The sequence below is a fragment of the Phytophthora ramorum genome (assembly GCF_020800215.1).
Source record: "Phytophthora ramorum isolate Pr-102 chromosome Unknown Phyram_PR-102_s0019, whole genome shotgun sequence".
NCBI classification, from domain to species: domain Eukaryota; phylum Oomycota; class Peronosporomycetes; order Peronosporales; family Peronosporaceae; genus Phytophthora; species Phytophthora ramorum.
In genome coordinates this window covers 238,578-251,727 of record NW_027150665.1, presented here as the reverse complement: position 1 = coordinate 251,727, position 13,150 = coordinate 238,578, and the positions used below count along the sequence as shown (strand labels likewise).

The 13,150-nt window shown below is 54.0% G+C and overlaps 3 protein-coding genes across 3 annotated transcripts; 2 read left to right on the top strand and 1 right to left on the bottom strand.

Moving 5' to 3' along the window:
* Positions 1 to 27: 27 nt before the first annotated feature.
* Positions 28 to 3,780, top strand: KRP23_13805 (uncharacterized protein; the record flags this gene model as incomplete). Its single annotated transcript, XM_067884562.1, has 3 exons — positions 28 to 925; positions 2,013 to 3,679; positions 3,745 to 3,780. The coding sequence occupies 3 exons, from the start codon at positions 28 to 30 to the stop codon at positions 3,778 to 3,780; spliced, it is 2,601 nt and encodes an 866-aa protein (XP_067737959.1).
* Positions 3,781 to 6,600: 2,820 nt separating this feature from the next.
* Positions 6,601 to 11,001, top strand: KRP23_13804 (uncharacterized protein; the record flags this gene model as incomplete). Its single annotated transcript, XM_067884561.1, has 2 exons — positions 6,601 to 7,600; positions 8,570 to 11,001. 2 exons carry the CDS (start codon positions 6,601 to 6,603, stop codon positions 10,999 to 11,001), a joined length of 3,432 nt encoding a protein of 1,143 aa, XP_067737958.1.
* A 214-nt stretch (positions 11,002 to 11,215) lies between these two features.
* Positions 11,216 to 13,005, bottom strand: KRP23_13803 (putative soluble pyridine nucleotide transhydrogenase; the record flags this gene model as incomplete). The annotated part of the gene is made up of 4 exons (XM_067884560.1): positions 11,216 to 11,726; positions 11,803 to 11,987; positions 12,055 to 12,156; positions 12,223 to 13,005. 4 exons carry the CDS (start codon positions 13,003 to 13,005, stop codon positions 11,216 to 11,218), a joined length of 1,581 nt encoding a protein of 526 aa, XP_067737957.1.
* Between the last annotated feature and the right edge of the window lie 145 nt (positions 13,006 to 13,150).

The following is a 13,150-nucleotide window of genomic DNA, read 5'->3' as shown; positions in this document are numbered from 1 at the left end:
CTTCCTGCTGTAAGGGTCTGGGATCACATGGATCTTCGATTCCAGGAGCTACAGCAACAATATCCAGCGCTGACGCTGGACGTTGTGCTGGTTGCGACGCATCGGCCATTCATGACTTCGGGATCCTTGCGCTACACCATCTTCAACTGTGAGGAGCAGGAAATCGTTATGCTAACTCGAGGAAGGCGCTGCACGAGCGAATGCACGACGGTTTTCGTCGACGACTACCGCTATGAACGCAACTTGCTCCAGACAAACATCGTGGATTGGTATTTCTTCATCGCGATGATGCGTGGAGGTGCCCAGGGGTACTTTTGGGCTCGATTGGTTCTGCTCTATGTAGCCGCCTTTATTGCCGCAGAGGCACCAGACAGTGGGGGACAGTTTTGGCATTCTCGGATCATGTACGCAATCGTGATAGTGTTCAAGATCCCGTTCCAGGTGATCGTGTACAGCAGCCCACTGCCGGTTGCAGCTTACGCAGTGGCGCTGCTCTTGGATGGCAACTTTATGGATATTTACCTCGATTCGTTCTGGTCCTCGCTGGAAGGGGCGACAAACTTCGAGTTTGTGGCCTTCCTGAACTCAGCAGTGACTCAAATGAGAACAGTCTGGCTGATGGCTCTGCTGGTTGATTTGATGGTGTTCGTGGCAAGGAAACCCAGCAATGGCTCGGAGGAGAAAATCCCTGGCGTTCGGGGACTTGTCATTAGCTTCACGTCGGCGATGACGGTAGTTGGGCCGTACAAACACACCTTCTTCCGTAACTCGAAAGTCGTGACGGCCATCCGATCCCCCCACGCTGGCCAAAACTTGGATGTCGTCCAGTCCGGCCCACAATGGTATTTCAATGGTTCCACGTATTTATTCGGTGACAGCATGACCATGCTGCTTTTGTGCATCGCTATCGTCGCGGCAGTGGCAGGTACAGCCAGACTAATGGGCCACTTGATGCGTATGGATCGAGACTTGATCTTGATTTCAACCGTCAATGTACCGTATGGCACTGAAAGCCTTTGGCCGACCTCGTCACTCAGCATCCGATTCAATGCCTTGCGAAGCTGTGCCCCATACCAATACGACCTCCGAAAGCAGCCAAGTCTCGCTAAACTTTCCTCGGAGCTGCGGCATCCATCCATAAACCTATCCAAAGTCTCACCGTCGTCTACGATGTCTCAGGCGAGGAAAACTACTGGGTTCGCGATGACATCGTGGAATTGTTGCAGGAGAAACCGAGCCCCGTCAGTGCCAACGCGAGCCCAATCAGCAGGCGGACTGTGCGCTCGTACGGCGGAATCTCACTCGATACTGCAGCTCATGAACATCGCCATGATGACCGACCCGTGGAACTTCATTTGGCTGCGCGTGATTGGCGTCCCGCTGTATTTGTACAGAATTCGACCCGCTCGCTCAGCCGCCTCCGGGCTTGACAACAGCACTGGCCTTCTATGGTATGCCGTTATCTTACCATACCCTGAAGCCGAGATGGGGGAGCGCACGGGCTTGAGCTGTGATGATTTCGAGCTCCTTGACTCGGCAAGCTCCCGTGATGTACCAATATCCGTTCTGCTCCAATGCGGATAGGGGAAGCGGCCGGGGAACAGTTGGATTTGCTACTCGAGCCATCTAGCAACAGTTTAATCAAGCATATCGTGTCAACTTCGAACCAAATTTGGATTTCCACACCATATTTCGTCATGATGGCAATGGTGTTCACTGGGGGCCAACGCGAGCTAAACGTGGAGCAAAGTCCGTTTCGGTAGTTGCGATCGCAGGACCTCAGTCCCCAATAATGGTAGCAATCCACCCGACATGGTGCCATGCCAACTCTCGCACTCAAGCACCCGACGGCGATGCAAGTGTCGACTCAAGCAGAAGCTACAGCGCCCGGACGGTGACGAACGCGAGAACGAGAGGGTGGCAGAAGCTCCTCCCACAGCCAGATATTCCAGGGTGTATCGCACTCTCCAAACTGCGATGTCTCGTCACTTTAGTATCTTTTGCACTTCTAGTCACAGACATCCCGCGAACAGGACTCGGCGTGCGCAACCTACTGGAGTACTATCCGGTTCCCTTCATGCCTAGCACCGCTGTCCGGTTTGGGCCCGTTGACTACCCGATCACACATATCTGGCGCGTGGACAATAGCACCGACGATGTTAGCGCATCAGAAACGTTCGTAGGACTCAAGGGCGTCCAGACCATGTCTGCCGTTCGAGCGTGGCCGTACCAGCACGACACCATTTCTGTCGGTCTTCGAGGGGCTGTGGAGCTGCTCAACGTGACCGAGTTCCCCGACTTCTTGCTCTACAAAGGCCGACAAGCAACGAATCCAGACACCTTGATCGGGCTCAGCACCATATTCACGATGCTTGACGCTTTCATGACTACAGCGCGTGCTGAACTACTACGAGAAGACAATACCTACTCAACCTTGCGCTTCGCCACCAAACACAACTGGATTGACCGCCTCCACCACTACGTCGTGCGATTCGCTTCCAAGAACCCAGCATGGAGGGTGCATTCGCTCCATGTCGTAAGTATCCCCCGAAAAGCGCAGTCGCTCGCAATATGCTCCAACGCTGGTAATACAAAACGCTCTTCACTACGACCTCGCTTCTGCAATCATCCAGGCATTTGGAAGTGCCCACACCCGCTGGACCCTTCACTCCCCGCCGTCCGTCTCTGGGATCACATGGATCTACGACTACAGGCTCTAAAGCAACGGTATCCGGACTTGGAACTGGACGTGGTGTTGCTATCCTCACAACGGTTTTCGACAACATCGGGAGTCATGCGGTCCACTTACTACAACTACGAAGCGCTGGAAGTCGCTCTTCTGACTAGAGGAAGGCGCTGCGTCGAACTGGAAACCAACTCGTCGTCGGAACCAAAAGTCGTGACGTGTACGACAGTTTTCGTAGACGATCACCGCTATGAGCGCGATACCGTCCAAACCAACGTCATCGACTGGTACGGCATCATTTCAGTGCTGCGAGGCGGTGCGCAGGCCTATGTGTGGATTCGTTTGGCTCTGCTGATCTACGGTGCGTCGGTAGCTGCTAGACAGGAGGCTGCTGGATGTCCACAGTCACAGCCCCGTTCAGTGTGTTTGTCTGTCGTGGCGATCGTTTTCAGGATCCCATTCGAGGTTATTGTGTACTCTAGTTTGCTGCCTGTGACTGGGTATGTGGTAGCGTTGCTTTTGGACGGCAGCTTCGCGGACATTTTCCTCGACTCGTACTGGACTGCTGTAGGAGGCACCATCAACATTGGGCTCGTGACATTCTTGAGAACGACCGCAGTTCAGATGCGCAACGTTTGGTTGCTGGCACTTGTAGTGACCGTAGTCGTCTTCGCCGTGAAGAAGACTCGCGGCCACTGGAGCGACGGAACTCCTGGCATCCGCGGTCTTGTCATCAGCTTTACGTCCACGCTGACGATCTGTGGTCCGTACAAAAGGACCTTCTATCGAGACACCAATATCACCAATGTGTTCCGACTCGCCGACGAAAGCCAAACCATGGACATCATTCACTGCAATCCTGCCGGGCTTTTCAATGCTTCGACGTATATTTTCGACGACAGTGCGATCATGCTGCTATTCTGCATCGTTGTAGTAGTCGGACTGGTGATGGTCGTCAAGGCTTTGGGCTTCTTAGCACCACGTAGAAACTGGGTGCGTCGCGAAACGGGGGGTGTCGTTCTCAATTCAACGCCAATTGTTCCTTGCGGGGCACGCAGGCTCTGGGTGGCATCGGTGCTGAGCATTCATTTTAACGTTGTACCGCGTCCCTCACTTGCTTCACACCCAACACGCCATATCGGTGTGGTTGAACCGCAAGCAAAGGTTCGTCCATTTCACTCCAGCACACCGTCAATTGCCAGAGACTCTCGGAGGAACCTACTAGCTGGTACCCAACGGCCCTCCACTCCGTTTCAGTCCACCCTGCAACTCATGAATATCGCCATGATGACCGATCCGTGGAATTTCTTCTGGCTGCGTCTGATCGGGGTCCAGCTTTACCTGTACAGGATTCGGTCTGCTCCTGTGCCCAGCTCCGATCCTAATAGTAGCAATAACCTCGCATCCTACGCTGCTATTTTGCCGTATGCGAAAGACGAGATGGAAGAGTACACTGGGCTCAATGCCGATGACTTTCGCCTCCTTGACTCGGCAAATTCCCGGGACGTTCCGTTGGCGGTGTTGCTTCAGAGTGGTTGATGACTTGCACTGCAAGTCTTCGCTCACGCAAAATAGGTTGGTCACAGCTCAAGAGAAATGTGTACATCAAGACCACAAGTGGGTCTAAGGAGGTGCGGCGGCTGCACTGGCACAGTCAACTCAGACACATCGTGGTTCACATAGCAGCACCCGACAAAGTTGTAATATTCCACAGTAAATAATGGGCCAGGTCGTCATTCAACATGCTGCGAATGCGTAGAGGACCGCAACATTATCCGCAACGGTTTGGCCACTTTGATCGCGAAGTCCAAACGAAAGGCACTTGTTTCTTGTTACCGTTCTCGTAAATCTCAGTATGTTGCTGCTGCGAGACTCGCAATACTCGAACTTGCAGTGGTACCATATAACCTCGCCAACTCAACTCACACGGGCCCGTTACGAAGGCCGTAAATGGTAAGCCAGGACTTCCTGTCTACGATTATTTCACGCTGGATGCGAACATGATCAGGATCAAGCCGAATCCCCGCACCCCAAAGAACCATCACCTATCCAAAAGCACCGTAGCACCAGAAGCTGCACACAAGCACGAGTTCATACCTAGCGTTTCGTCCTGACATCGCCAACTGTCTCGCACTTTCCAAGTTGCACTATGTCATCTCGATCGTTTCGCTGGTGTTACAGGTGGCGGATACCCCTTGATCGGGTCTTGGTGTCAGGAGTCTCAGTGAATATTTCCACAGCTCTGGTTGCCGGGCGTTTTCGCCCATAGACTACCCACGCAGCACATTTTGGTGTGTGGAAGACGATAATCCAACTGCTCAAATCCCTCAATGAGGCAGATCCAGTAGTGTGGTCTTGCCAATACGACACGACTGCAATCGGTCTGCGGGGTGCTCAAAGTGACCGATTATCCGGATCACTTCTCTATCGAGGGCAGCTGGGGAAGAATAGCCAAATGGGTCCACTAAATTTGAGTCCCAACTAAGCATTGCCAATCGAAATGTAATCGCAGTGCAGTCATCAAATGAGCAAGTGCGGAGATCAACAAAGGTGGACGCAGATCGATAAGACCTTCCTCGATCGACCATCTCTACGTGTCGCCGACATCCCGCGTGTTGGTCTTGGTGAGCTCAAGCGTACCTCAAAAATGTTGTCCCGTTCCGGTAATGCCCAGCACTGCAGCGGACTCGTCGACTCCACTCTCACTCGTTTCATCTTATCCAAGCCAGTCATACAACTGCCTCCTTCGTGGCGTCACAACAGCAAACGTTATGGCAAACGCGCGCTCCCTCTGCTGAGTAAACGGATGTCCTTGCCCACCTCAGATGAGATGGAAGAGTACACAGATTTGAGTTCGGCTCGTTATCAGCTCCTTGAGTCGGCAAATTCCAAAGGCATTCCGACGTAGGCGTTGCACATATTGACTAGTGGAAAATAACAATACCGGCGCAACATGATTTGAGTCCTAATCGCACGTCCGTTATAGCATTGCTGATATAGATCACCACGTCACAGCAGACTTGCAAGTGCTCATGCACACGTCTCGGAGCTGAGTCATGCCATCAATCCACCCGTCAGCACCAGGGTGCCACGGTGATTCTCGAGCTCGAATACCAGATAACTCCAGCAAACTCTCCAGCGCCAGAACTTTGGCCTACGTGAGGACGCGAGGATGGAAGAAGCTCCTTCCGCAACCGGACATCGCCGGATGCATCGCATTCTCCAAACTGCGCTGTATCATCACACTCGTATCACTCGCTCTCCTTGCCACTGACATCCCGCGTACGGGTCTTGGTGTACTCAACTTACAGGAGTACTACCCCGTTCCGCTCATGCCCAGCACCGCAGTTCGCTTCGGACCCTTCAACTACCCGGTCTTGCATATTTGGCGCCTAGACAATGGTACTGGCGATAATGATGCAAGGCTTGCAGGTCTTAAGGGCACCCAATCAATTTCTGCAGCTCGAGTATGGTCGTACCAATACGACACAACCTCCGTCGGGCTACGAGGAGCAGTAGAGCTACTCAACGTGACCGAGTTCCCGTCCTTCCTGCTCTACAAAAATCAGCCCGGCCAACCACGAAGGAATGTTAACAGCCTTCTCGAATTCGGTACTGCGTTCACAATGCTGGACGCCTTCATCACGGCCGCGCACACGCAACTTATGACCGACGACAATTCCTCTGCAACGTTGCGCTTCGCCACACTGCACAACTGGGTCGACCGCTTGCACCAGTACGTTCTACGATCTGTCACCAAGAACCCAGCATGGAGACTGCACTCTCTTCATGTGAGACGCATATCCACCAAAGCACAGTCACTCGCAATATGCGCCCCCGCTGGCATTGCAGAACGCTCTTGGCCAAGACCACGCTTCTGCAACCACCCAGGCATTTGGAAGTGCAGAAATCCGATGAATGATTCCTTGCCCGTCGTTCGCCTCCGAGATCACATAGACCTCCGTCTTCGGTCTTTGCAGCAACGCTACCCAGACTTGGAACTAGATGTTGCGTTACTGTCGTCGCAGAGACTTTCGTCGACATCGGGGGCGATGAGATCAACGTTCTACAACTACGAGGCGCTGGAAATTGTCACGCTCACGCGTGGCAGGCGATGCGTCGAAAAGACCACCAACTCGTCATCCGTCACCACGTGCAGTACAGTCTTCGTTGACGACTACCGTTACGAGCGCGATATCGTCCAAACCAGTCTCGTCGACTGGTACGGTATCATCGCGATGCTGCGAGGCGGAGCTCAAACCTACGTGTGGATCCGTTTGCTGTTGCTAGTGTATGGCGCGTACACAGCGTCTGGGCAATCTGCTGCTGAAAAGCTAAATTCGAGTTCGCGCTTCGCGTCGACCGCTTTGATCGTGTTCAAAATCCCGTTCCAGGTTATCGTGTACAGCAGCTTGTTGCCTGTGAGTGCGTACGTGGGGGCTCTGATCCTGGACAGCAGCTTTACCGACATCTTTCTCGACTCGTACTGGGCTTCGGTGGGAGGCGCTGTCAACTTCAAATTGGTACCATTCATCCGGACGACATCGGTGGAAATGCGTGGCGTTTGGTCTTTAGCTCTGTTCGCGAGTGTTGTATTGTTTGCGATGAGAAGGTCGCGGTATTACGACGAAGGGATTTCTGGCATTCGTGGTCTCCTCATCAGCTTCACGTCTTCACTTACGGTATTTGGGCCGTACAAAAGTATTCGCTACCGCGATATGGACATCGTGAGCGTATTCCAGATGCCCGATGGCGGTCAGACAATGGACATCGTCCAATCATCGAATCCTGCTGGCTGCTACAATATATCTTCGTACATTTATGGAGGTAGCTCCAAGACAGTGCGCTTATGCCTGGTAACAGTCGCTGCCTTTGCCTTGATCTTCAAAGCTCTGGGGTATTTGACACCTCGACGTACGTGGACGTACCGCGCTACTCGTGGAATGATCTTTAGGACATCGAACGTCGCCCCTTGCGGAATTGAAAGTCTTTGGAAAACCACGTCACCAATGATCCATTTCAGCGTACCAACTCGCCCACAGCAATCTCGAAACACCACATCAACGTCAGAGTTGAACTCTGCACACACTTCACCAATGAAGTCTCACACCACAGGCTTCAGCACGCCGAGAGTCGCTCCACTATCTCTGCTGAACCTGAGTATTGCGGGGCTATCACATCGACGCATGTCTACGGACCCACCACCGCTTCGCCAACCCAGACGATATCCGTGGATTTTTTGCAGTGAGAAGCGAGACTCAGCAGCACCTGAGAGCATTGAATCATCAACAGGCGGGTTGGGTTCACGCACAATAGCTGCTCACTTCCATCCTTCAGCTGATGAACATTGCCATGATGACCGACCCGTGGAACTTCTTTTGGCTCCGTGTGATTGGCATCCCGCTGTACTTGTACCATGTCCGTCCCACTCCATCCACTGGCAATAGCAGCAGCGTCCTACCATACGCCGTTATTTTGCCGTACGCAGAGGATGAAATGGAGGAGCGCACAGGGCTGAGCTGCGAGGACTTTGATCTTCTCGACTCGGCGAGTTCCCGGGACGTCCCGATGTCTGTGTTGCTACAGTGCGGGTAGAGCACCTTTTGTCCTTTAATCTTGCATCAAATACTTTCCTGGGTGCTTTCTGGCAGACTCATTGCTCGTTTTTGTGGACCTTATCCTTGTCCATCGTGACACAATGCAACCAAACGTGAGCTAAACTAAGTCCATTTTCGGCACGGCTGATATAGCTCAGCTTGGCATCCGCATGGCTCAGCTCATACCACGGCTGCAGCGTTTGGGTCCGACTCATGGCGGCAATTCACCCGTCAGCACCATCGGGATACGGAGATCTCAGGACTCGGGACACGAACACAAATGCAGATCTCGCTTTCCTCGGAAACCAAAGCACAAGAACGCTCACCTACGTGAAAACGCGAGGATGGAAGAAACTCCTTCCGCAACCGGACATCGCCGGATGCATCGCATTCTCCAAACTGCGCTGTGTCATCACACTCGTATCACTCGCTCTCCTTGCCACAGACATCCCGCGTACGGGTCTTGGTGTACTCAACTTACAGGAGTACTACCCCGTTCCGCTCATGCCCAGCACCGCAGTTCGCTTCGGACCCTTCAACTACCCGGTCTTGCATATCTGGCGGATGGAAAATGGCACTGGAAGCGATAGTGACAATTCATCTACAGCTTTCGCAGGGCTCATGGGCGTCCAGCCCATTTCTGCTGCTCGGGTGTGGTCATATCAATACGACACGACATCAGTTGGGCTACGAGGAGCAGTAGAGCTACTCAACGTGACCGAGTTCCCGTCCTTCCTGCTCTACAAAAGCCAGCCCGGTCAACGCGCGCTGAACCCGAACAGCCATATCGAGCTCGATACTGCGTTCACAATGCTGAATGCCTTCATCACGGCTGCGCACACTCAACTCAATCGATCAGAAAACTCCTCTGCAACGTTGCGCTTCGCCACGAAACACAACTGGGTCGACCGCGTCCACCACTACGTCGTGCGCTTTGTTTCCAAGAATCCAGCATGGAGACTGCATTCTCTTCACGTAGCACGCATCCCCCAATACTCGCGGTCACTCGCAATATGCACCCGCGCTTCCATCGCAAAACGATCTTCTCCGCGACCGCGCTTCTGCAACCACCCAGGCATTTGGAAGTGCAAAAATCCCTTGGACGGGTCTTTGCCCGACGTTCGCCTCTGGGATCACTTGGACCTACGACTCCAAGCTCTACAACAGCGTTACCCAGACGTGGAGCTGGACGTGGCGCTGCTCTCGTCGCAGAGACTTTCATCAACGTCAGGGGCGATGCGGTCCACTTTTTACAATTACGAGGCGCTGGAAATTGTTGTCCTTACCAGAGGCAGGCGATGCGTTGAGCAGGAATCAAACTCGTTGTCAGCGGCGAAGGTTGTAGTGTGCACCACGGTCTTTGTAGACGACTACCGCTACGAGCGCGATATCGTCCAAACCAATCTCGTGGACTGGTACGGCATTATCGCGATACTGCGAGCTGGGGCTCAAACTTACGTGTGGGTTCGATTGGTTCTCTTGGTCTACTGTGCGTATACAGCAGCCAGGCAAGTGGCTGGTGGGAACACGAACGTTCGTCCACTTGTACTATCAGCCGCCTCGATTGTGCTGAAGATTCCGTTCCAGGTCATTGTGTACTCCAGCCTGATACCTGTATCTGCATACGTTGCGGCTTTGTTCCTGGACAGCAGCTTCATGGATATCTTTCTCGACTCGTATTGGGCTTCGGTTGGAGGCTCCGTCAACTTCAGGCTCACGTCGTTCGTCGAAACAACAGCGGTTCAAATGCGCAACGTCTGGTTACTGGCCCTGCTTGCAATCTTCGTAGTATTTGTCGTGAGGAAGACATGTGATCACTGGCACAACGGAGTCCCTGGCATTCGTGGTCTTCTCATCAGTTTTACGTCCACGTTGACGATTGCTGGCCCATACAAAAATACCAAGTATCGAGACACGAACATCACAAGTGTCTTCCGACTTGCTGATGTAGGGTCGACAATGGACATTGTTCACTGCAACCCTGGCGGGTATATGAATGCGTCCTCGTACATTTTTGACGACAGCGCGACCATGTTGCTGTTTTGCATCGGGGCAGTCATGGGACTGGCGATGGTCATCAAGGCATTGGGCTCCTTGACACCGCGGCGCAGCTGGGTGCACCGTGAAACGAAAGGTGTCGTCTTCAGCTTAACACCCGTCGTTCCCAGCGGGGCACGAATTATCTGGCCGACATCGGTGCTGAGTATTCGATTTCATACTATGTCTCGGCCTCAAGTGATGCATGGTCCGCGAGTCTCCAACGTTTTAGTGCCACTAGGACCGCGTCCAACCATGTTTCGAGCAGCTCAGTCGCCAACGGCCAATATAACCCCCACTCTCCATGGACCATTATCACAAGTTTGGCCGTTCCAGCACAGCAATCACGCACTCGATCGCAATTTGCGACGGAGACCGCTGTACCACCGCTCATCGGAGTTTCGCTCTGTCCTACAGTTGATGAACATTGCCTTGATGAGCGATCCGTGGAACTTAATCTGGCTCCGAGTACTTGGTATCCAGTTGTACTTCTACAAGATCCATCGCAGTCGGGATAGCAATGAAGTTAACGATGCTAAGGCAAGCGCATACTCAGTCATCTTACCGTACGGGGAAGACGAAATGGAAGAATGCACGAGCCTCAGCTCTGGCGACTATCAGCTCCTTGACTCAGCGAATTCCCGCGACATCCCAATGTCGGTGCTGCTACAATGCGGTTAATACACTTTCCCTAACATAAACACATGAGCATCGTGAGCAATGTTCACAGCACCTGTTCCCTTCTCACGCTGCTGGAAATCCGTTTGCCAAGGGGCATCGTTTCCCCATTTATTTTGTTTGCACATTCTATCTGCCCACGTCATGCATCAGCAACCAGGTAGACAGCTGCTTCGTGCGCCTTCATGTGCCATCACCGTCAAAGAAGCGCTCGCAATTAATGCTCGTCAGTGTTACGGCTGAGACGGCCCAGTCCGTTCAAAGCGGCGACGCGGTAGGCTTCCGCCAGCGTCGGGTAGTTGAAGACAGCATCGCGGAAGTACGTCAGTGAGCAATCCATAGCCATGGCAACCTGTCCGATGTGAATAATCTCCGTGGCACCTTCGCCAATAGCGTGGACGCCGAACACCTTGAGCGTGTCCGGGTCGAACAAGATCTTCAGGGTGCCACCAGCCATCGCGCCCATCATCTGACCCTTAGCCAACTCGGAGTACTTGGCAACACCGATCTCGTAATTAACGCAATCCTTCGTGAGCTGCTGTTCCGTTTGGCCCACCATCGAGATTTCAGGAATTGTGTAGATGCCGTACGGGTAATTGCCGCTCTCCAGTTGGCTCGTTACGGCAAGTTCCTCGTCCGGCTTCCACATGTGGCAGGACGCCAACCGGCCCTGCTCCATACTCGTAGATGCCAGCGCCGGTGCGCCGATGCAGTCGCCCGCAGCATAACTGAGAGAGTCGACAGTAGGATGAGTTAGTGAGGATCCCCCACCAAATGTAGCGGAGCCAAGTATTCTATACTCACATGTGGGGCTGATCCGTCTGGTAGTTTTTGTTGACGTTGATCAGGCCGCGGTGGTTGCGTGAGAGCCCCACCGCCTCCAGGTTCAGTCCGTCCGTGCTCGCCTGGCGACCCACCGTGTACAACAGCGCATCGGCGCTGAGTACCTTGCCACTGTCGAAGAACACCTTGACGCGGTTGTCCGCCGTCTGCCAGCAGCAACACACAACGTCAGAATCTTGCCTCTCCACATCACCACACCATTCAAGCCATTACCTCGACTTTCTTGATGGTCTCGCCCAGCAGAAAGCGCGCTCCGTTGCTCTGCATCTCGTACGTGAGGTTACTGATGATCTCGCGGTCGCAGAAGGACAGAATCTGCACAAAACAATTCACACGTCAGTCATGACTCCCCATTATCTGAACCAGCACAAAGCCACTCACGTCTGGCCGTCCATCCACGACTGTGACCGAGTGTCCTGGTACGACGTTCACCATGGATGCGTACTCCATGCCGATGACGCCGGCGCCAACGACGATGAGCGAGCGCGGCAGTTGGTGCATGTCGCGACTCAGGATCTGGTCGCTGTCGATCACGACCTGGCCGTCGATGGGCACGAGCGGGTTGTGCGCGGGTCTGGTGCCACACGCGATGAGGAACTTGTCCGCCTTGACGCGCGAGAGCGAGTCCAGCGTGCTGCTGGCGCTCGCGCCCTTCTTCTGGTCGTCGTCGTCGTCGCGCACGATGGAGATCTCGTGCTCACTCTCGAAGCGCGCGAAACCGGGAACGACGTCCACGCGCGCGGCCTTGAGCTGCGCACGCACGACGTCCTCCTCGGAGCTCACGACGCGCTGCACGCGGTACAGAATGTCCTCGATCGTCACGGTCTTCATGCTATACGACTTGCCGTAGAAGCCGTGGTGCCGGTAGCCGGACAGGTGCAAAACAGCCTCGCGGAACGTCTTGGACGGGATCGTGCCCGTGTGCACGCACACGCCGCCCAGCCGCGTGCGCTTGTCCACGATGGCCACGCGCTTGCCCTGCTTGGCCGACTCCAGCGCGCACTGCGTGGCGGACGGGCCGCTGCCGATCACCACCAGATCGTAGGCCGCCACCTGCGGCTTGAGCGTGTGCGCCGAGGAAAGCAGATGCCGCTGGCTGCGTGGGAGGAGAGCGCGCGTCCACAGCCCCATCATGTTAATGTCGAGAAGTGATCCGCGCCCCATATTGGTTGAACCTGTGCGATTGGCTGAAAAGCTGTTAAACGAAAGTTGTGAGTGATGTGGCGCACACACTGCGCGACATTCGAGGCACACTCGTCTTTTGATCTGATCACCTCGGTGCGCTTGGCCGATAGACGCTGTAGACGCT